Here is a 25,516-nt window from a genome sequence, read left to right as displayed (position 1 = left end):
GAACATATTCATGGCCCTGGAGAGATAAGGACACAGATCAATCTTCTCCCTTACTGAAGGACTCCCTTTACCTTCTCTCTTCCCTGGGACCTTGATTCATTAATTATTTCATCCTCATGTTCCTAAATTTTCAATCAATACTTTTCTACAGTGTACTCTCCTCGGAGGAAGAAAGAGGAAAAGGAATTATTTGAGTGATGATCATGGCCACTGACAACTTTCTATGTGAGAGATTTCTTTTTCACATCTCTTTCTGGTGTCCCTGAAAATGTAAGCATGGGTGTGTGTCAACCAAGCTCACTGTAGAGTCACTTTTACCTTTTGCTATAGTGGGATGGGATCAGTAGAGAGTCAAGAGCACAGCACCTAATATGGTGTTATAGCACCTAACATAATCATATCATAATACGGATTTGTTGTAATGAGAATAAATTAATGAATTCTTTTCAAACAAACTCACCAGAAAATATCACATTCTCTGTATGTCTTTTTGTGTTTGGCAGTTAACTGGCGCTGAATTTTGTTCACCTTCATCTAGAGAGACAAAGCATTCAAGTGTGCGCAAACTGAGAGGGGTTTCCTGGGCTGCGGAACTTACAGTTTTAAAACTGGGAAAGTCCCACGCAAATCATGACTGTTGGTCCTACCTTCTTGCAGCTAGCTGCATTTTGCTCTTCAGTTTTCTCTTCTTCAGTTTAAAATGAAGGCCTTGGATTAAGTAGCATCTAAAGGCTGTGCCATTCTGTAATTTTGTTTGGCCTCTCATCACTTCAGTTTTCTTATATGGGTACAGTAAGGAAAATACCTACCTTACAGGGTTTTGTGACAAATTTCTGATTATTAACTAAGATGTTTGCGGCACATAATAATGACCAATAATAATAGCTAACTCTTACATAGTGCTTACTATGTGCCAGACACAGTTCTAAGTTCTTTTAATCCCCACAGCAACCCTATCCCCATTTTAGAAATAAACAAATACAGACAATGAGAGATTAAGTGGCTTACCCAAGATCACATAGCTAAATAAGTGTCAGAGTTTGGATTAGAACCTTCACAGTCTGGCCACAGAGACAGTGCTTTAAAGTAATTTGCCATACTGCTCAATAAATGTTAATTCCTACCCCCCTTTCCCATACTTACACAGTCTAGCTGACCAATCATGGATAATAATCATCTCCACTTTCACAGTCTTTCCCAAAAAATCTTAAAAGAACCATGAGAATATCTACATTTGTTTTTCAGATACTCTGCAAACATCCACAAACAACCCCCCCTCAACTTTCTAAAAACTGTTCTTCACTTTCTCTAATTTTACCTCTTTCAAAGGTGGAACCTTGATGATAGAAGGAAATCAATCAACCTATTCAGCATATTTCCTTCTTACAACAATCTTGCAAAATACCAGTCAGTTGTTAAGATCAAAAGCACCTTATAGGGCTTCCCTGGTGGCTCAGTGTTTGAGAGTCCGCCTGCCGATGCAGGGGACACGGGTTCGTGACCCGGTCAGGGAAGATCCCACCCGCCGCGGAGCGGCTGGACCCGTGAGCCATGGCCGCTGAGCCTGCGCGTCCGGAGCCTGTGCTCCGCAACGGGAGAGGCCACAACAGTGACAGTCCCGCGTACAGCAAAAAAAAAAAAAAAAAAAAAAAAAAAAACCACCTTACAGGACCTATTCACATCACTGCCCCAGCACTTGGGCATATTGGAGATCCACTCACAGAGCCAGCTGATGGCTTGGCTCAGCTCCTAGTTGTGAGGTCAGCCTGTGTCTGTGTCCTCACCTCTTCAAGATTGCAGCTCACCAGAGCCAAAGATGCTGGGAGACTTGGTAGTAGCTCTTTTTTTTCCTGATTTACATTCAGGGGTTGGTGGGTTTGTGGATAATTCCATCCTGGTTCTTGGCTTTAAGCAGTGAGCTTCCATCTTGCTCATAGTCCTTTTGGACCATTATATACTGCAGGAGCTTAACTTTTAGACACCATTGTTTGCTTCCAGTGCAGCAAAAGCCTGCTGCTTCAGCACAGAGACAATTATCCTTTTTGTGTGTATGTTGACCATTCCTTTTTTATTTTACCTTTTTATATTTTGCCATCATTGCTGTGTGTTTGGAGCACAAGGCTAGCCACAGCATGAACTTACTGTAACATCTTGAATGGAAATCTTTTCCATATTGATATTATTCTTCCCTGATTCCCTAAATTGAGTTTGCAAAATATGACTGCACACTTTCTTGATGGATCAGGCTTATCGCTATCATGTCTGGTTTTGTGCCAGACTATTAAACAGTATAAAGTCTTAGCTTGATTAACGGAATCCAAGCTTCCTTTCTCGAAAAAACTAATCAAACATCTCTTACAATTGTGATACATTGTCTTAAGCCATGTATGTGTGTATTATATTGATTAATAGTGGTGTTCTAACTTACTTTCTATGTGGGTGGATAAGCATGGTAATTTATCGTGTGCACAAGTGAAGATCACAAGGGTCAATGCTATGCAAACCTTTGAAGTCAGTGAAGGCTTTTCTCTATTAGCCCCATCATTATCTCTGGTCTACCCTTTGCCCCATTGATGGTGGTTAACTCCCTCCAATTCAGGTACTCAGTGTCCTCTCACCTTCTGCTTTCTAACTCCCTCTCTGATACCTTGACTGAGGCAGCATATTGTTGTAGGAAGAGCATGGACTTGAACAAACCTTGGCTTGAATTCCACCTCTGTCTCTTACTAGCCTGGCGAATTTTGGGAAGCCACTTTCTCTCCTTAAGCCTCTGTTTCTTAACCTTCAAAGTGGGGTAAAAAATGACATCTATCTGATAAACGTGTGGTAAAGAATGAAATGAGGTCACATGTATAAAGTGTCTACCATAGTGAGCAGCGCATAATAAACACTCAGTACTTAGTAGTTTATCATTGTCACCAATATCATTATTTGAACAAATAGCAGAGACCAGGGTTAGCCTGTGAGTTTGATAGAAATCAGCATTCTACTTAGAAAGAGCAAAGTTATGGGAGTCAGAGCTAGAAAAGTATGTGGAATGCTAAGGGTCAGAGAGAGTAGACAGGTCGTGAATTGCAGAACTACTGGCAAGACATCTGAACATCAAGCATGGCCTTTATGGACAGGAAGTTGGTTTGGGGTAGGTTGTCCAAGGGCTGAGAGCTGAAAGAGCAGAAAGGTCATAGAAGAGATCAGAGAGCCTGATGAGAAAAGCTGAGTCTGGAGTGTTTTAGGGAGTGTGGCTTGATAACAAAGATGTGTAGGGTGAATGAGGCAGGCAGGGAGACATCCGTGCCTACAATGATACTTCCACATCTAACTTCACCACCTTCCAAAATCCCACTGAAACTACGATAAAACGATATTTGAAAAGATTAGAAGAGCAGGAAAAGAGACAACTAAGAAGTCCACAAACTAGGAATTCTAAGCCCTTAGTGGGAAAAGCCAGAAAACAACCTGATTTACTAACCCCCCCTTCGCTCCTCACCAGAATCTTCAAAGGTTGAAACAGGTAACTCTGGAAGGGGAGGTGAAAGGGGAGTGGGTACCAAACTAATGAGGGTTTTTGAAAAGTAAGAAGTAGATTCTTTTCAAAATCCCTTTCTGTAGTCGATGCCTGCCTGCACTGAGTGTCCGGCCCTTCCCTGCCCTGACAGAAGTCTGAAGTGTTATTCTCTGGAGAGGGTAAAGCAGAGACAATCTGGACTGGGAGTTCCCAAACATAGCCAACAGTTGGAGTCTCATATTGAAAACAGAGGGCTTAAGTGGAGGTATGCACCCTGAAAGCTATAAACCCCCAGTCTTCTCCCACTCTGACCCTAAAATTCTGGCAGCTGAAGGAGTATTCTGTGGGCCATCTGACCAACGAAAGAGAAAAATATCTAAGGATATTGATACTGAAGTGTCCCCAAAAAGGGCCCAGCTGGATTACTGTACAGTGAAGCATATAGTTTGACATTGTGAGGAAGATGAGAAGGAGGAGACCCATCCAGTTGAGGATATTTATTTTCAGAAAGGGAGAGTGGACCTGAGTATGTTTCTTACTGAAGGGAAAGGAGCTAGTCAGAGAAGAGGGAGAGATTAGAGGATTCTGGAAAAAGAAATGAATCCAAATCGGAAAAGAAGAAGTAAAAGTGTCACTGTTGGCAGATGACATAATACTATACATAGAGAATCCTAAAAGTGCCACCAGAAAGCTACTAGAGCTAATCAATGAATTTGGTAAAGTAGCAGGATACAAAATCAATGTACACAGTCTTCAAAATCCAAAGAGACACACCAATTATTGTGCCTCTTTCTTAATCATAAGTAGTGTGAGGTGCAACAACTTGCTCTCACTTAAGAAGTAATATCCTGACTTTCCGTAGAATTTCCACAGAGTTTAGTCTCCCTCCTTATGGCAGATATATATATAGATAGATAGATAGATAGATAGATATAGATATAGATATAGATATAGATAGATATATATATATATCACAACTCACAACAAAGAACAAGGGATCTGACATTGCCCTGAGGGATGGACAGTGAAATTAATACTCCTTGTAAATGCAAACTTATTCTGATTTTACTTATCGTGGGGAACTGGAGAAAAGAAACTTTGTGGGTTGTCGATTTGCTCCAGAACTCACCACGCATCTGAAATCTCAGCTGCAATTGATATTGCCACTGAATTAAATCTGTGATGATCTGCTGTCATTTTCCAGGACCCAACCGTCTTTTGTAGGAGTGAAACAAATGAGTTAAGTTGGGATATAATAGAAATCTCACCATTTGGTATATAATAGAAACTTTATGTGATGATGGAGAGTTTTCTTATTTGTGCTGTCCTATATGGTAGCCCTTAGTCACATGTGGCTTTTGAGCACTTGAAATATGGCTAGTGGAACTGAGAAACTGATTTTTCAAATTCATTCAATTTGCATTTAAATATAAAAAGCCACATGTGGCCAAATAGCTACCCTATTTGACAGCACATCTCTAGATACATAAGAAGCCTAGTGACTTCACCATCTTTCTAATCACTGCACAGGTAGTAAATGCTACTTGACATCCCAATGTCTTGACTTCCTAATGAACATCATCCTGCCACAACTGATAACAATTTGCATCATCATGATTACCCAAGTGGACATATTCCCCAAACATAAGATTAAGTGAACACTGCAACCTGCACAAAGATATGTACAATATATTACCAATTATATGAAGTTTTTTAAAAGGCAGAACAGCACTCTGATATTTTTATGCAATCCATGAATATGTAACAAAAGAATAAAAATCTTTGTGTGGATGATAAATTACAAATTCAGGTGATGATGACCTCTGGGGAATAAGGACTGGAGGAATAAAGGGCCATGAGATCAAGGAAGAATGCACAAGGGCTTCAACTATTGTTGTGATGCTTTAGAGCTAAAACTTGGTGGTAAGTAGATTGTTACTTGTTATATTATCATCTACACTCTTGTATGTCTGAAATATTTTTTAAAAAGAAAACATGCAGAAATAAACACACACTTCTTGCAATTATTGTGAGCTGGACTTAAAAAGAAATTGTGCTTCACACTTTCAGACATGAGTGAAAAAGACAATAAATAAAGATATAGAAAGAATTCAGACTTATAGGAGGGAAGGTGAGAAGCATATTTGGGGTAGATTCCCTTAGTATTTTTTTTAGTATGCATTGTTAAGATGTGGAGAAGTGGGAATTCATACACTCTTTGGTATATGTCTATCTTATGGGAGTAAATTTTGTGGGCAATTTGTCAATATCAATACAAGTTTACAGATTAAAATGTATTTATATATATTTTAGCTAAACATTTCTAAAAGGTTTAAAAATATTCTTTCTAACATGTTTCTGCCTTCACTCTTGTCCTTGTTCCTAATTGAATCTCCATACTGAACCCAGAGTGGCCCTTAAAAACTGCACACTATGGGCTTCCCTGGTGGCGCAGTGGTTGAGAGTCCGCCTGCCGATGCAGGGGACACGGGTTTGTGCCCCGGTCCGGGAAGATCCCACATGCCGCGGAGCGGCTAGGCCCATGAGCCATGGCCGCTGAGCCTGTGCGTCCGGAGCCTGTGCTCCGCAACGGGAGAGGCCACAACAGTGAGAGGCCCGCGTACCGCAAAAAAAAAAAAACAAAAAAAAACTGCACACTATTGTACACATTATCTTTGGTTTTTTTTATTATTATTATTTGTTTTGTTTTTTGCAGTACGCAGGCCTCTCACTGTTGTGGCCTCTCCCGTTGCGGAGCACAGGCTCTGGACGTGCAGGCTCAGCGGCCATGGCTCACAGGCCCAGCCGCTCCGCGGCATGTGGGATCTTCCCGGACCGGGGCACGAACCCGTGTCCCCTGCATCGGCAGGCGGACTCTCAACCACTGCGCCACCAGGGAAGCCCCACATTATCTTATATATAATTATTTGCAGTTCCCCCGACGTGCCATGCCTGCCCCTGCCTCTGTGCCTTTTCACATGCTTTTTCCTTTTCCTTGAATGCCATGTTCCCACCATCTAGTGTGCCTAGCAAACTTTTAGTCATCCTACAAAGTTCAATCGTAGCCTCACCTCTTTTTACCCTGTATGTTTTAGTTATTAATGTTCTTTATTATTTTGCCTTCTCCCTGACCTCAGTCCTTTGCACATTAGCACCTTATGCTTCCCCCGTATTCTGTTTAAGAGCCAGTTTCCCCTGACTAATTTGTGAACTCCTTGGGAGCAGGGGCTGTCTTATTCATTTCTATATCCCCAATACCCAGCATTTGGAGATGTTAAATGAATGAATTATTTTAAAAGGACATTTAATAGGCAGTATTTCACACCTGACAATCCACAAATGAATAATCCACTGTACCACATAAGGTTAGTATTTTTGCTGGTTTGCCTTTGAATATAGATAGATTCTAAAGTGCCAACAATTGGAACATAGTAACTCCTGCCACCCTAAATTACATTTTATATAACACCTTTACATACAATAATCCATTTGATTTTCTAGACAATCACAACTTTAAGTATATTTTATAGATTATAAAATGGAGAACTTGAGTGACCTCTTGATGTTCATGTGTCCTGTAACTACTCCTTGTCAAGTGTTTGTTCCACCTCATCTCTGAGCCTTTATAAAATCCTAAATATATGCTTAAAAGTATCTTTTCATCAGGTGAACTCATTGATATAGGTAGTATCCTAGGCTTATATGTTGTAATTTCTTTCCCTATCTACCAAAAATTCCAGGGCTTACTCCCCTGCTTATTAATAAACTTTCACACTAATGACCTCATTTCTATTTTCCTTTTTGTAGACCTTTCTAAAAAATTTAGTATGGTCATATAGCTTATGGGGCCTTACTGTAACCTGAAAGCTCATGGTCTCAATCAGACCTTTGAAAACTGATATATTAACAATAATACTTTTCCATCCCTATTACCCAGTATTTTGTGGCATTTCTGTATTTAAAACATACGATCATCTGTCTTTACACTTGGTACTCAGGTAAATAGCATATTCTGGGTCATTTTATTTTGTGGCAGATTTGACTTTGTAAATGGCATAAGGACTAGGTTCTTTGGCTATCCAGATTTCATCTCTTTCTTGGTTTCTTTCCTTAGCTGCACGCTCTAAAACTGCAGTCAGTTCAGGGCAAAACAGGCTATTTGAGGCTGGATAGGTGTGAGTAAAATGATGGAAAGAGGAGCCAGAAGAACTGTCATCGTTGTGGTTATCTTCTTCTTCTTCCTCTTGGTCCTGTAGCTTTCTCTTGCCCAACTTGGAATTTATACACCAGAAAACTTCTTTCAAGTCCTGGATAAAGGTCACTTTGGGAGTAAAGATGCATAATAGAAAGATAAGACCTCCGGAGACACCGCACAGGAAATACAGGCCCATTTTCTCAGGGATGCCTGTGAGGAAAACAATAAACCAGTCACCCATAAGGATCATGGGCATTGTTCAAGGAGACAAGTATTTATTGATCTCATCACTTAGCGAAGGTAGATCCTTCTGAGAATACTCTGTAATGGGGCAGATATGAGAAATACTAAAACTAACAAAGAATAAATGACAAACCAGTTCTTTAGTCTCTTGATGGTTTTGTATTCCTGAATGCTAGAGATTAAATTGTGTAGCTACCCCCAAATTCATGTTTTGAAGCCCTAACCTCAATGTGATGGTATTTGGAGATGAAACCTTTGGAAAATAAGTTTAGATAAGGTCATGATAGTAGGGCCCTCATGATGGGATTAGTGCCCTTATAACAAGAGACAACATAAGGATCTCTCTCTCTGTCTCTCTCTGTCTCTCTGTCTCTCTGTGTCCCTCCCTCTCTGTCTCTCTCTCTCTTTCCCATTTAAAGACATCTAGTGAGAAGGCAGATGTCTACAGTATAGGAAGAGAGTTCCCACCAGAAACCGACCATGCTGGCACCTTGATCTGAAACTTCTAGTCTCCAGATCTGTGAGAAAATTAATTTCTGTTGTTTAAACCAACTAGTCTATGGTATTTTCTTATGGAAGCCTGAGCACACTAAGACATTGAATAAGAATTGGACTGGGACTTCATGTTTATTTAATCTTTATAAATGTGGAGCCCAAGCATGGTTCAGTGGGATTTTTTCCTAATGTCTCAAACAAAAGATAGTAGTTGGATATGCATTTTTCATTTGTCAAAGTTCAAAGTACAGAGAATAAAATGGTACACTTCCTATTCCTACCTTCAAAGAAGGTGCTTATTTCACACCAGTTCCATATTAAATGCAACACAGTGCACCAGAGAGACACATATTTCTCCCCTTGCTATCAATTCAGAAAGAAGAATTTATCTTTTTATTACCTTTACCTATAATTAGCTGTCTTTTTGGATATCTAAAAATTATTTATTATGACAGGGGAAACTGCTACTGAGAGTTTACTTGGAAAAAAGCAGATAACATTATATATACAGTATTATCTTTTTTCTTTTTTTTTTTTTAAAAGGACTTTATTTTTATAGCAGTTCTATGTTCACAATATTATGATCTTTTCATGAAATGACCAGATAGCCTTTCTTTCCCACTGAGAGATGGATTAACTTTTTATCTTTGTCTTTTTAAATTATAAACATGAAATATATTATGATAAAACTCAGAAAATGGAAAAAAAACACCGGCAATATCATCACTTAGGAATGCTAACTGTTAACATTTTGATGTAGATCTTTCAGGTATTTTTCTAAATTTGTTTTAATGACTTTATATTCTATAGGATCTAACCGTGTTATGGAAAAACCCAAATGAACTTTTTGGCCAACTCAGTAACATTTTTCATTTGTGTAATACATTTGTTACAATTGATGAATCAATAGTGATATATTATTATTAACTAAAGTCTATAGTTTATATTAGGATTCACTCTTTATGTTGTACAGTTCTATGGATTTTGATAAATGCATAATGTTATGTGTCTACCATTACAGTGCCCCACCTATTCGTTCCTATCTCGACTCTCAAAAACAAACTCCCTCATCTTCCTTAATCTGAACTAATCCATACCTATACCTATTTTATCATTCCTATTTCAACTTGCTTTCTTTAGAGAATCTGTCCCTCCTATTTCAATAGGCCTATTTTTAATTTCACTGATTCTTTCTTCTGCCATCTCAAATATGCTGTGAGCTCTCTAGTGCACTTTTCATTTTAGTTATACTTTTCAGCTCCAGAATTTATATTGTTTAATTTTTATAATTTCTCTTTATTGAAATTCTCTATTTGGTGAGACATCATTTTCATACTTTCCTTTAGTTCTTTGAAATTATGCAGTCTGAGAAACAGAAAGAAAAAGTAATGAAGATAAATTAACATAGCCTCAGAGACGTGTGGGACACCATTAGACATACCAACATATGCATAATAGGAGTCCCAGAAAGAGAGGAGAGAGTTGAATAGGCAGAAAGAGTAGTTGAAGAAATAATGACGGAAAACTCCCCAAATTTGGTGAATAACATAACACTACACATCCAAGAAACTCACCAAACTCTAAGTTAGAAAACTCAGATACTCATACCTAGACATATCATAACAAAACTGTTGAAAGTTTAAGATGAAAAGAATTTTGAAACCTGCAAATGAGAAGTGACACATAATGTACATAGGATCCTCAATAATTTTAACAGCTGATTTCCCATCATAAACCATTGAGGCTAGAAGGCAGTGGGATGACATATTTAAAGTGATAGAAGAAAAAGACTTTTAACAATGGGTTCTATGTCCAGAAAAAAATGTCTTTCAAAGATGGAGAAATGTTAAACTCTGAATCAAATAATTTGGTACCTATTAAATCCTTTCATGGTGTATAAAATAAAAAATGATGCAGGGAAAAGAAATTAAGGTTATAGTTCTCCTACAGAAATCTGTAAGATTTAATTAAGTGTAGAGAGAGAACATGTTTTAAAAATATTGTGGGTACACAGAATGGGAGAAAATATTTGCAAATGAAGTGACCGACAAGGGATTAATATCCAAAATACACAAACAGCTCATGCAGCTCAGTATCAAAAAACAAACAACCCAATGAAAAAATGGGCAGAAGATCTACATAGACATTTCTCCAAAGAAGACATACAGGTGGCCAAAAAGCACATGAAAAGATGCTCAACATCACTAACTATCAGAGAAATGCAAATTAAAACTGCAATGAAGTATCACCTCACAGCGGTCAGAATGACCATCATCAAAGTTTACAAACAACAAATGCTGGAGAGGGTGTGGAGAAAAGGGAACCCTCCTACACTATTGGTGGGAATGTAAATTGGTACAGCCACTATGGAGAACAGTATGGAGGTTCCTTAAAAAACTCAAAATAGAACTACCATATGATCTAGCAATCCCACTCCTGGGCACATAATCTGTAGAAAACCATAATCTGAAAGGATACAGGCACCCCAATGTTCATTGCAGCACTATTTACAATAGCCAAGACCTGGAAGCAACCTAAATGTCCAATGCCAGAGGAATGGATAAAGATGATGTGGTACATATATACAATGGAATATTACTCAGTCATAAAAAAGAATGAAATAATGCCATTTGCAGCAACATGGATGGACCTAGAGATTATCGTACTAAGTGAAATGTCAGACAAAGACAAATATCATATGATATCACATGTGGAATCTAATTTTTTAAAAATGAGACAAATGAACTTATTTACAAAATGGAAATAGACTTACAGATATGGAAAACAAACTTATGGTTATCAAAGGGGAAATGTGGGTGGAGGAGGGATAAATTAGGAGTTTGGGATAAACATACACACACTACTATAGATAAGATAGATAATCAACAAGGACCTACTGTATAGCACATGGAACTCTACTCAATATTCTGGGATAACCTATATGAGAAAAAAATCTAAAAAAGAATGAATATATGTATATGTATAACTGAATCACTTTGCTGTATACCTGAAACTAACACAAGGTTGTTAATCAACTATATTCCAATAAAATTAACATTAAAAAATATTATGGGTACAGCTATTGGTACATGGATCTGACTGAAACAAAATAGCTAAAAAGTTGAATAACTTTTAGAAAATGTACTGCTAAAATAAAAATAAGTCTGAACTAATGGAAAATATGATGGTTGTGGATTTTAAAATAACCCTTTCATGGATAAGAAGTATTCCCAGAGAGCTTCTCAGCCCCTAACTACAGCCTCATATTTCAATACTACCTTCAAATATTACCAAAAAGAATAAAAGAAAAAAAAAAGATTTTTCTAAAGGAAAATGCTAAGATTCATAGCTAAGGACACAGTGGGATAATTACTCCCAGGGAACAGAACAAAGGCCTAATCAAACAATACTTTCCACCTCCGGTCACTTTTAGTTCAGGTGTTTCTGGATCAAGAGGAGTCATATTGGGCTTCCCTGGTGGTGCAGTGGTTGAGAGTCCGCCTGCCGATGCAGGGTATACGGGGTCGTGCCCCGGTCCGGGAAGATCCCACATGCCGCAGAGTGGCTGGGCCCGTGAGCCATGGCCGCTAAGCCTGCGCGTCCAGAGCCTGTGCTCCGCAATGGGAGAGGCCACAACAGTGAGAGGCCCGTGTACGGCAAAAAAAAAAAAAAAAAAAAGAGGAGTCATATCTGGACTTAATGTAGAGACTACCACATACCACCTAGAGATCCCAAACTTTGAGCTCAATACAGTCAGTGATTAGGACTTATGAGTGATTTATTGTTTGATAGATAATAGGTAATTGTATTGTCCATACTGAATATTTGGTGACCTGAAGGATAACTCATGCTAGATGGTTTTATTGTTCACCCGTGGTGTAAGTGCCTATTAGCTTTTGATTTCTGATGTTCAAAGACATCCATCACAAACAAACGCATTGCCAGCTACTAGATAAAGAGTCAGGGCACCCCCAACCCCAAGTTTCCTTTTGTTTAGAAAGCTCTGGCTTTTCCTTTCCTGCACTTTAATTCCTATTCTTATGTTTTAAATTCACCAATAAAGAGTGAACCTGTGGAACTCTAGGCACCCTACCTTCAATCCCAATAAAGGCAGAACCCCGCATCCTCTCTCTACCTGGGACCTCACTGTGTGGCCCCAGGTATGCTGTGTAGCATCCAGGATCTATAAATAATAAAACTTGCTTTGATTTTTTTCAGCGTTCCCTGATGTTTGTTGTTGAGGTGTGTCTTGCAATCATAATAACCACAAGGGCTCTTCCAGCCACAACATTGGCTCTGAAAAGGGAAATGTCTTTAGGAGCTCACTATGTGTATTATGGGTCCAAGTGAGTGCCTCTAGACATTTCTAGCTGATGACATCACTATCAATAGTCCGAGACCAGCACAAAACATCACCAGATATTCCAGTTTTTTACCATGAAGTGCTGCTTCCCATAGAAGCATTATACATCCCTTTCCTACTGAACCCAGCATGGCCACGTGACTTGCTTTGATCAGTGAAATGTTCAACAAATATTTATTACCCACCTCTGAATTCTAGGTACTATACTGCTGGTGACACAATAAAGATGAATGAAGTCTTTGCCCTCAGAAAGCATACAGTCTCCTCAATAGACATATGACACTCAGCCTTCTTGCCACCCCATCCCTGAAGATTCTCAGTAAGATGTGTAAAAGAAACACAAATGTTTCCCAAAAAAAGCTCTGAAAAGTTAATATTTAACAAAGTCCTACAGAAGCTTGAAAAGGAGTTTTAAAGAAACGTTGCTATGGTCTACATATACCCTTTCAAGATTTTAAGAAATGAAAGTAAAGAACTTTACCTCTTTTAAAAATATATTCAGCTATTGAACTGTGCTTCTTAGACATGACACTGTTCACAGACTAAAGCACATCAGCTTTATGTGTTACACACCGCACAGAACAAAATTTGTTTTAAACTCACTTATGTATCTCTCAGTCTAAAGCTCTAATCATTTCAACAGCTGCTCCCTCAAGTAGCCTTATGCCTTATCTTAGAAGGTGATTGTGATGAAAACTTTACCTTAAATTTTTGCCACTGAGCACAAAAAGTTAGAATACACTATAAAAACGGATACTAGAATAGGAATTTTCCTGCCACAGAATTGCTGTTGAGAACAATAGGTCCAAGTACCTCCACATTAAAGAGAGGTAGTTGACCATACATCTGAGCAAGACTTATAAAGGGCTGACTCCGAAACAGTTTTGTGACTTCTAGCTCGTAATCATCCATCTCCAGGCTATATAAAAGAATGAGAGAGTGCTTGTGGAAAGAAGCTGGTAGCACAAATTTCTTTGAAGCATCTTCCACCAGGTGATAGTGTGTGGAGTGCTGTTTCCCCTCTCTGGTTAAGTGCTTTTCATACACTATCCTTTTTCACATGAGGAAATTTTTACCCTCATAAAGTATGGATGTGTCACCTCCAACCCCACATCATCTCTGCTGGATGTGCTGAGATAAATAAGTTTACAGGCCTACCTTGTACTACTACTGAAGTAAAACATGTAAGATAATTTTGGAGCAAGCTTTATCTGTATCCCCTGGAGTTTGAAGCACACAGAACTTGGTAACGGGCTCTTTTTTAAAAAGTCCAGGAACAAGAGGCTAGCTGGAGTTGTTTGAAATAACAAAGCAGAGATACAGTTGGTGAGGAGCAGCCTTCACTGCCCAAGTTTTGGTTGAAAGATAAAGTGTATTGCTTCCCTTGAGCCAGAGTGGACATCAGAGAATGTGACTAGGACATAAACAGATGGAGATGTATACCATGTTCTTGGATTGGAAGAATCAATATTGTGAAAATGACTATACTACCCAAGGCAGTCTACAGATTCAATGCAATCCTTATCAAATTACCAATGGCATTTTTCACAGAACTAGAACAAAAAAATTTACAAGTTGTGTGGAAACACAGAAGACCCCAAATAACCAAAGCAATATTGAGAAAGAAAAACAGAGCTGGAGAAATCAGGCTCCCTGACTTCAGACTATACTACAAAGCTACAGTAATCAAGACAGTATGGTACTGGCACAAAAACAGAAATATAGATCAATGGAACAAGATAGAAAGCCCAGAGATAAACCCACGCACATATGATCACCTAATCTATGACAAAGGAGGCAAGGATATACAATGGAGAAAAGACAGGCTCTTCCATAAGTGGTGCTGGGAAAACTGGACAGCTACATGTAAAAGAATGAAATTAGAACACTACTTAACACCATACACAAAAATGAACTCAGAATGGATTAAAGACCTAAATGTAAGGCCAGAAACTATAAAACTCTTAGAGGAAAGCATAGGCAGAACACTCTTTGACATAAATCACAGCAAGATCTTTTTTGACCCACCTCCTACAGTAATGAGAATAAAAAGAAAAATAAACAAATGGGACCTAATGAAACTTAAAAGCTGTGTAGGTTCATGAGAGTTAAGACAAAGAGTGCATCATTATGTCCAGAAAAAGTGCAGTATTGAACGTCCCAAAAGGATCCCCAAAGGGAAACAACCAACATTAGCGCACCTGCCACCTACAGGACACTAATACCATATTACAACAGCACTATTCAGTTAAAACCATTTTGTCTCCTTACTTCTCTCTCGTACTCCAACCTACTCCTAATTCCTGAAGGATCCAGAAGCAGTATAGTGATTTGGAGCATAAAGAATTATCAGGAACACTATATAAAATAACATTGTTTAATATATTTTATGTAAATAAGAGATTGAAAATATGCATATAGAGCAAAAACATAAAAATGACCCAGTAGATTTGAAGAAGAACCGAAAGGAATTCTGTAAATAAAAATATAGTAATTTTAATTACAATTAATCTGATAGGTTTAACAGCAGATCAGATACAGCTGAATTTAGAGCACTGGAAGATAGACCAGAAGAAATTATTTGGAATGCAGCATAGAGATAACAAATAAATACAAGAGATAAAAAACATGAAGGATAGAGTATGAAACTTTACTATATGATTAATCAGAGGCTTAGAAGGAGAGGAGAGGAAAACTGAGCAGAGGTAATATATGAAGTTATAAAGGCTTACATTTTCTAGAACTGATGAAGTCCACAGATTCAGTAATTCCAATGAATGCCAATCGGGGTGAATAAAAAGAAATCCACACCTAGACACTGCATTTAAAAACCAATGAAAGAAAAAAAAACCAATGGAAGTATCTTAATAAATGAGGGGAAAGGAAACCTCTTTTTAAAAATGAATTGCAACTAGGCTTCCCTGGTGGTGCAGTGGTTGAGAGTCCGCCTGCCAATGAAGGGAACACGGGTTCGTGCCCTGGTCCGGGAAGATCCCATATGCCGCGGAGCGACTGGGCCCATGAGCCATGGCCACTGATCCTGTGCATCCGGAGCCTGTGCTCCACAACGGGAGAGGCCACAACAGTGAGAGGCCCGCGTACCACAAAAAAAAAAAAAAAAAAAAAAAAAAAGAATTACAACTAATAAATGTAGAAGAAATGAGAATTGGAAAATCTCTATTTTGCAACCAAAATATTAATTCTTTCAGGCAAAAATCACTGATAGTGAGTGAAAGTTTGTTGAGGAACAAGACATTCATATAAAGCATCTCCCTACAAGATACGTATTACTTACAAAGGGAAAATTTATTTACAGTAAAGAAAACTGGAACCCATGACCTTAACCAAGTTTTCAAAGATAACATGATCAGTAATGGGACAAATACATCACTTCTATGGTATTTCTGCCAAAAGTGCATAACATGAATCTAATCATTAGGAAACACTAGACAAAACTGAACTTATGGGCATTCTACAAAACTGTGGGTCCATGCCTCTTCAAAAATGTCAAGATCATGAGAGAAAAGACAAAGGAACTGTTACAGATTGTAAGAGACTACATTGAAACTAAAAACATGAAACGTAAATGCAACATATGATCATGTATTGAATCCTAGATCAGAAAAAAATATAGTTATAAAGAGCATTATTGAAATAATTGGAAATTTTTGAAAAGGGTATCTGGATTAAATGGTGGTTTTTGTCACTGTTAATTCCCAGATTTCAAGGGTTTTATGGATATACAATTGTTTGTATGTATGTCTTTGTATGGATTGTATGGATATACAATGGTTATGGTTTTTGTTCCATGCTTATGAATGAGAGATGCTTGTAGTTTTAAAGATATACACTGAACTACTTTAGAATACTGGGACATCAAATCTACAACATATCCTCAATGTGTTCAGAAAAATAATATTATGGATATATACCCAGAGATAGATGGTTAGGTGATATAATAACAAAGCAAATGTGATATATTTTTTTTTTGCCACACAGTATGTAGGACCTTAGTCCCCTGGCCAGGGATTGAACTCATGCCCCCTGCAGTGGAAGCCCAGAGTCTTAACCACTGGACTGTCAGGGAAGTCCCTGCATGATGTACAAAAAATATTTTTAAATGGAGAACCTAGGTGAGTTCTTTGTACTATTCTTAAAAGTTTTCTATATGTTTGAAGTTATTTCAAAATTAAAAGTTTAAAAGTTCTATGTGAGTCTACTTTGCTCAACTCTATGCAAATAAATTTGAAAATCAGGATAAAATGAAAATACGCCAATCCTGAAATGTAGAAAGCAATAGGAACTTTAAAGCTATAACAGGAAAATGCAAACCACAAAATGTTGGTGCAACTATATTAACATCAAACACAATAGACATTAGGGTAATAAAACTTACTGAAGACTTAAAAGGTCACTACATACAAATAAAAGGTCAATACACCAGGATGATGTAATATCTTAGGCAAGTGATAACATAGCCTCAACATCCATAATCAAAAACTCACAGGAGTAAAGGAGGGATGTGAAAACTCAACACAATTTATTGATCTAATAGTCACAAACAGAACACTTCACTCATTACTACAGAAAAGAAAATTGTCATCCATGTGCCAGAGATTTCAAGGAATGAAGATGCATGCATGTTTCTGAGAGTAATTTGTATAAGATGAAGCAGGGTTACTTCTTTTCCTGACGACCATATAGGAAGTGAGTCAACCCTATGGGAAATGTGTCTCAAGGGAGTGGTAACCTATTCTGTCTCCCCAATTTGTTGGCCAGCTTTGGGTATGTTGGAGTGGCAGAGTCATCTAGGAGCATCTATAAGGGACCTACTCAAAAATTCACCCTTCTACATATACTTTCACCAAAAAGGTCTATGGCGTTTGACAGTCACTTGAAAACTGCATTGGACTGATAATATATCAGTATTCTTAACTATTTTTGAGTCAATAGGTCTCTTGGGAATCCAATATAAGCTGCTACTGGGTACAGGATTTCTTTTAGGGGTAATAAAATGTTCTAAAATGTGACCGTGGTAATGGTTACACAACTCTGTGCATATACTAAAAATCACTAATTGTATGCTTAATATGGGTGAATTTTATGGTATGTAAATTATACCTCCAAAAATCTGCAAAAAAATGAAATAAAAGAAAACTTTTTGGAGGAAGTTTGCCATTTGAGAATGAGTCAAATATTAATGAAGTTTGGACTAATCACCTTAGACTCTGCTATTATATATTAACTCTATATTTTAACTCTATAATTTAAATATCTAATTATGATATAACATCTGAGTCCCAGAGATTGTTTGCATGGAAGGGATCTACTCTATGGAAGAAGCTCTCCACTGTCAGACATTCTAGGCAAGATTTCCAATAGTTAGACAATAAAGTACCATTTCAAATATTAAATTCTATTTTTATGAGGCTTTATTTTTGTACTTAAGACTCTCTAGATTAGATTAAATTCCCATGACTGTGTCAGAATGGAAGAGATATTTTATAGGAAGGCATTCTGAAAGAGATCAGCTTGGATCCAAGTTTTTTAAGGGGGGTAAGGATAAAGAAAAGAAAAGTTAGTGTTAAATAAAACTATTTAGCTATTCCATTTCTAATCATTCACTTGTAGGCAGTCCTACTATGCAGATTGTCTTCTGATACTTACCATATATATAATCAGACAGTGTAAATGGGTCCAGTGAGCTATGGTCCATTTGTTGCAGCAGCTTTATAGGCACTGAAATGCAAAACATCAAGAAACAGAAAATTTGGCATGGAAATTGCAGTTACTGTTCATATAGTGGGGATGGATAGAAAGTTGATATTTGGCAGACATTCATTAAAAAAATAATATATTGTGAGAGACTAAATTAGTGTTAAACCTGAGTTTTAAATGACAGCATTATCATACCTATTTATTCCATGGAATAATTTCTAAGCATTGAATCAGGTAATGGTCTAAGCATTGTCACAGAACAGAGGAAGAAATAAAATAAACTAATGAAATTTCAAAGCACAGAAGTAAGGAGTGTACACTAAGTACTAAGGACTCTTGAACTGGAAAGTAGTGAAGAGTTTGGACTGAAGCAATTTCAAAATAAGGATTTGCCAAAAACCAAAGAAGATGAGGCCATATTTTTGATGTATGGAATGGCTCCTTCCTCTCAGTTTAGAAAAAAGTTGATATATTTTAAATCAAAAATAAAAATTTCTCTGTGATCTCACATCCCCTTAGAGCTATCTCTAAGTTTTCATCTCACTGTCCCTCTTAACATTATAGGCACAGTTGATCACTTCTTCCTTTCCATCAGTCTTCTCCCTTTATGCTTTCACATCACATTCTTCTCATCTTCTTCATACTTTACTTATCTCTTCTTAGTCCCCTTTGAAATCTCTTTTTCTCTGCAAGTATCTTAAGGCTAATATTCCTTTGGACTTTGTTCTAGCCCCTCTTCTCTTCAAACTATACACAACAGTTATCATGCTAGGTCACCTTATTGTTTGGAGATTTCCCCGTTCTATAAATATTAGTAGGATAAACATCATTAACCTTTTAAGGAGAATGTAAGCATATTTTAAGATATATGAGTGATAGCTATGTTAACCGCTTTGGCTACTCAAAGCCTTAACCCCTTTCTATGACTGCAATATTAACTCACATTATGGGTTTTTGTGCAGAGAAAAATCTACCTCCTATCACAGGAGATGAAAATTCTACATACTGACTTTCCCAATCTCCCTTACAACTAGGGATTTGTAACATGACCTAGGCTCCCCCAATCAGATGTGTCTATGCCAGATTGACTTGGAAGCTAGAGACATAAGTTTTCTCTCTTTGGTGGCAGCAGCTGTTTAGTGGAATAAGCATTTTTCTTACCAGAAAGTTCCAAAGTACAGTTTGGGGCATTTTTCTTTGGTGTATAGCTGAGCCAGGTTATACATCCTTCTCAATAACGGCTTTGAGACATCCACTGCCTTTTTAATAAACTCTTTTTCTGCTCAATCAGCTTACGTTGACCTCTACCGCTTGTACCTAAGCATCCCCAAAAGATACAGCTCCTAATACCCTCAGTACTGGTCTCACCCTCAGATCCATATGCATATATATATATACCTGCTTACTTATAATTTTCTCCTGAATATCTCACAGGAATGGAATCAAAGTCACTTAATAACTGTATAACCTTGAACATGTTACTTCTTCTTTCTGAACCTCTGTTTGCTTTTCTATAGAATGGGAATAATACATACCTACCTCACAGGATTATTGTAATGATCAAGTGAGAAACATGGATGTCAAAAAAATTTAAAACTGAAAAGTGCTATACAGATTTTAGCTATTATTGTAATTGTAAAATATAATTTATAATATTGTAGCTTTCTCACAGTAATTTATTAAGTGATAGAGATAACCTGTTTTTCTTACCACATATGTAAGATACTTGCAGCTGTTTCTTCACTCCTGGGAAACAAGGTTCACCAAAAGTAGCTGTATCTGCAAACAACGTACAGTTTTCTCTCTTTTGACACTGTCTCAAGACTCTTTGTAGAGCATCAGGAGCTAAGCACTCTGTTGGTTATGATTCAAACAAACAAATAATTTGAGAGTTGGGAAGAAAAAAAGGGGTAGAACGCATAGGAGAACAAGAATAGGTACTTCTGCAATGCAGCCTTGAGAGTGTTTTTTTTTTAAACATGCAAAATATTTTGAGGTCTCAAGGAAACAGAACTAAAAGGATGGTCTTGCAGTCAAAACAGTCTATTCAGGATACCACCACTGGGGTAAATGAATCTGGATACTGTTATCCTCTTTATCACTTTACTTGAGACACAAATGATCATGGAAAGAATATGTACTGGATTGGCCTGACTTGGCTAGCATGCCCACTCTTTGACTAGTGAATAGTATTGTCCCATTAGACTATAGTCGATGTTAATAATTTCCTAATAGGAAATTCAGGATGTTGGTAGGACGGGAAAATAGATGCTGGGCAACAGCAACAAATGCACATTATTCTTGGATGGAAAGGGTAATCTTGATTTTTTTTTTCTCTGTCACATCATACTGCCAGGCTTTAACACAACACCAGGTCCAGAATTGTCTTTTGGCTTAGAGAGAAGCCAGCATCTTGGCTTATCTTCCCTAGGAAGCAAAACCATAGGACCTCCCAGGTTCTTGTCAAATACCAAATAATGCCTAGTCTTAGGTTTTCTCTCCTCTGAAATGCATGAAAGAAACTCTTGTGATTTTTGTACTTGAAAACGTGCAATACAATTTTTGTTTGCCAAGGGTTTTAAAGATTCTAATTTTCTCCAAGCTCCTACCAGCTCAAATTCTTTTTACTGCTCTGAATATAGAGTTTGCAGTGTATTATTTTAGATTTTCAGCAACTATATGTATTTAGCAATTAAAGATATTAGTACTGACTAGTGACTTGGAAAATGTTTATGGCTAAAATTTTTAAATATTAATTTTCTTCTGTCTCTTACAGAAGAAGGAATTGAAGTGTAGATGAGGGAGCCAGGTCAGAGGTATCTTATGCTCTATCACTAGAGCAGAGTTTCTCAACCTTGGGACTATTGACTTTTAGAGCTGGATTATTCTTAGTTGTAGGGGGCTGTCTTGTGCATTGTACAATGTTTAACAGCATCCTTGACCTCTACCCACTAGATGTCAGTAACAACTGCCCCCGGTTGTGAGAACCAAACATGTTTCCAGACACAGTGTCTTTGGGAAAGAGGTTAAAATCACCTCTGATTGAGAATCGCTGGACCAGAGGTAAACTAAATAATCCTGTGCATAATCCTGTGTAATAAGAAAAAGGTTTATGAAGATTTTGCCCTGAACTATGCCAAGGTTTATGCAAATCAACAAAGGTTATTCAAAGCTTTTTGACCTGAATCATTCAAGAAACATGCCTTCTACAGAACCATGAATATACCAGGAAGCAACACAATGCAACAATAATCACAGAGCAGCATCACTGAAAATGAGAGCAGTATAGGCCAAAGACAGAAATTATAGCACTGGAAATTGCACACAGACTCTATTTATTGATACTGAAATTTCAACACACTTTAGCAATAATGTGATACAATGTTGCATTATTAACTGAGAATGTCAGTGTAACTGGGTTTTCCAATTAAATTCTTAAGAATGTTAATTTTTTCTGTGGCATACACTTCAGGATAAATTGGAGTAGGCAGAGGCTACTGAGTTTGCACATTTTAAAACTAAGCATTGTCTTACACCCACACTGTCTCTGCAAAACATATAAGGCATAGCTTTCAAAACCAACATTTCTGTGGCCCTGAACTAGCTGATCAAGATTATGCTCTTGCTCATAATATAGTTTTGAACCAGCTGAGAATGTACATATTATGTATTCAATGCTAGTCTCATAACATTGCTTATATGTTGGATATCTTAGTGATCTGGAATATATTAGTCCATTATTTAAAGTTCAGTAAATCACTAATGTTGAACAGAGAATTTGGAAAAGTCTTTTGTAGATTTGTGTGTCTTCTATTTCCAACATACCTATGACAGGTCCATTTTTATTCATTACATCACATTCTTGTTTTCCTTCCATGAATTTGCCATAATTTGCAGAGAAAATTGTCAAGACAGATTTATTTCTGCACCGAAGCCTCAGCGTACCATTCTCACATACTGTCTTTATTCGGTAGTTCACTAGGAAACAAGGTTGATACTTTAGATTCCCTTTCAAATTCAGTATTACATTCCAACATTTATATTTTTAAACTGTTTTGAAGCACTGATAGTTTAAGCCTCCTTAAAATGAGGAGAAATATATAATAGAGTCATCTGAACTTGTAGAAATCAGCTATCAGAAGGATTACAACCCAAATTTGGGATTCCATGAAAAATTTTTAAATAAGAGGAGGGCTAAAGCTCTTACTTTTAGGTAAATTTCAAATCTTTCTTTAATTATAGAATAGAAGTAAGCCTCTGTCACCAAGAAGTATTTTGTGTTTCTGGGTTATACAGCTTAAGGTATTATGCAGTGCTTTTTAAATTGCTAAGCATGAAAACAGAAATTGCACTTATAAATGAGCCCACAAACTATGTAGGTCCCATCCTTTTTGGTAAATTCCCTCTTGATTTTAAATGCCGCTGTGAAACTTGCCTGGTCTACATTTATAAGATACTACAAGATACTTGTATGTGCCAGGACATGGATCTTGTCCAAACATTTGACTATTCACAGATATCTGACACCAGCGTTGGTCTTTGCACTCATCCAGGAGTTTCTTGTGAAGAAGGAAAAGAGAGAGAAATTACTGAATAAAAGTTCACATCAATGTGTTATTTCCACTAATGAATTTTACAAAATTTTAAAAAGTTAAATTCTTTAACTTTCCAATAAAATGTTTCCTTTTCCCCTGACATCTAGACATTCTATTTCCTGAACTCTGAGAAGAGAATGTATGTATAGTGATGGATTAGACATAAACACTAAGGCCTTGAATTACAGCTCTGTTACTTACTTGCTATGTGATTATCAACAAATTGCCTCTGTGAAATTGTATTTCTTTGTATGTTAAATAGAGATACGAATTCCTGGCACAAGTTAAGCAAAAGGCTATTTTCAGATCTAATTTATACAGAAATGAAAGCTTTTAATATATGGCCAAGTTGAATACTCTCTGGTTCTGGAAATGGTTAAAAACACCAGGTGGCCTAACAATTATTGTGGTTAGTTAAAATAGGAATGAGAGAGGCAACACTTAAAGGTGAGAAAAAAAAAACAAGAGAGCATGGTATCATGAGAACCAAAGGAACTGAGTGTTTAAAGAAAGGTGGAATGGTAGACTATGTCAAATGACACGAAGAAGTCACATTAGATTAAAACATAAAAGTATCCATCAAAGGTAACTTCATGAGGATCAATAGTGACTTCAGTGGAGTTAGTGGTGGCAGGAATAAGGTTAAGTGAATTGCTACCAAGAAAGTAAAGATGGAGAGTGTATTCTCTCAAGCAGATAAGGATTAAATGATGTCAGTCAGGAAGCTGCTTATACATTAGCCTCTAGGGAGAACTATAATGTTCTCAATTGATTCCAGGTATATTTTAGCTTCTATTAGATACTGCGCTCCTAGGAAGCTTCCCAAATGATAGATACCTTAATCCAGCTCCATCTAGGTCACCAATAACCTCTATCACTGAATAGCTGTGTAACCTTGGGAGAATCAGTTCACCTATCTGATCGTCAGTTTCCTCATCTATAAAATGATATTTAAAGATAGTATCTACTTCACATGGTTATGTGTATTAAAGGAGAGAATTCATGTACTGTGCCAAACAACATGCCTAGCACATAGTTAGTACTCAAAAAATGTTAGCTATTATTATATGAGAGAGAAAGGTAAATGGTCAAATTAAGATTATGTAACTAAAATCAAAACTGTTCTAATCTAAACGGTGTAGTCAAGCCATCTATGATTAATTTCTTTCTTTTCCATTTTACTCACATTTCCCTGGTAATTACATATCTAATCTACTATTTTCTCAAATAAAATTAGATAGGTTTCCTTTTGAATGCAAAGTTACCTGGGCCCTTGCTTTCTGAGAAGTTGGATCTTACCTGTCTAGCTGTGACTGACACACAGGTGGCATTTTCACTGGTCTTACCAGTTAGAGTTGGACAAAAGTTTTCATCAGGGACTTTACGACCATAAAAAGCAGAAAGGATGCTGATAGATGTCTTTTGTGGGCAAGTGATTCCCAGTTTCTCTCCTTCACAGGCATGAGCTGTATGGTTCTTCAGGACTTTCTTTAGGTAGCCTGAGGGAACTTTAGAGATAGACAATGGAGCAAAATACTGTATAACTCCCAAAGGATTTTGTGTAGGGTGAAGGACCTCCAAATTCATCTTGGCTAGCCTGCCACACAGTCCCTGAATATCTTTTACAGAATCCCAGCAATTGGTCCTCTGGCATCTGCTTAAACACCTTTTAGTAACAGGGGATTTGAAACATGGTCGTTGGATAGTTCTGTTAAAGTGTTTTCTCATGTTGACTGAAACCCTGGCCTCCCTGCTGCAACTTCTATTTAATGATCCTACTTCTATTACGTGGAGTTACATAGAACAGGACTGAGCCCGCTTTCCTGTGAAGCTTCCTTAGATGTTTAAGCACAGTGACTTTCTTGGACTTTCTTGGATCACAAACCAAATTTTCTCAACTTTTCTTCTTTCTAAATGGTTTTCAAACTCCTCACCATACGTGGAAATCTCTTATGAATCCTGTCTCGTTTGACAATAAACTTCTTAAGGTGCTGGAAACAATATCAGATGAGTCTGAACAAAATAGAGTACAATGTAGCTTCTGGCAGCTACTGTTTTCTTCTATTTTGAAACTCAGGATACTATTCCATTGTCTCAAGTCTTATCAGCCTGCATCAGACAATTTTAATGAAATACACAGTATTTATTTCTCCCTTTATTTACTAACAGAAGCCCCATTTTTTGTGTGTGAGTGGCAGCAGTTTTCCCAACCCTAAGTGAGATATTTCCATTTCTTTGAATCATCTTCAATTTCCTTTATCAATGTTTTATACTTCTCAGTGTAAAGATCTTTCACCGCCTTGGTTAGGTTTATTCTTAAGTATTTTATTTTCTTGTACGTGTTTTTTTTTTGGTTTTATTTTTTGTTGTTGTTGTTGTTGTTGTTGTTGTTGTTTTGCGGT

General features: G+C 37.2%; 1 protein-coding gene across 1 annotated transcript; it reads right to left on the bottom strand.

Annotated features, from left to right (window-relative positions):
- Positions 1 to 7,527: 7,527 nt before the first annotated feature.
- LOC307069861 (protein eva-1 homolog C-like) lies at positions 7,528 to 24,701 on the bottom strand (the record flags this gene model as incomplete). Its single annotated transcript, XM_079728161.1, has 6 exons — positions 7,528 to 7,910; positions 20,230 to 20,373; positions 21,472 to 21,609; positions 22,345 to 22,497; positions 22,955 to 23,078; positions 24,414 to 24,701. The coding sequence occupies 6 exons, from the start codon at positions 24,699 to 24,701 to the stop codon at positions 7,528 to 7,530; spliced, it is 1,230 nt and encodes a 409-aa protein (XP_079584287.1).
- Between the last annotated feature and the right edge of the window lie 815 nt (positions 24,702 to 25,516).

This window comes from Hyperoodon ampullatus (assembly GCF_949752795.1).
Source record: "Hyperoodon ampullatus genome assembly, chromosome: X".
Lineage (NCBI taxonomy): Eukaryota > Metazoa > Chordata > Mammalia > Artiodactyla > Ziphiidae > Hyperoodon > Hyperoodon ampullatus.
This window is presented reverse-complemented; position numbering and strand designations above follow the sequence as displayed.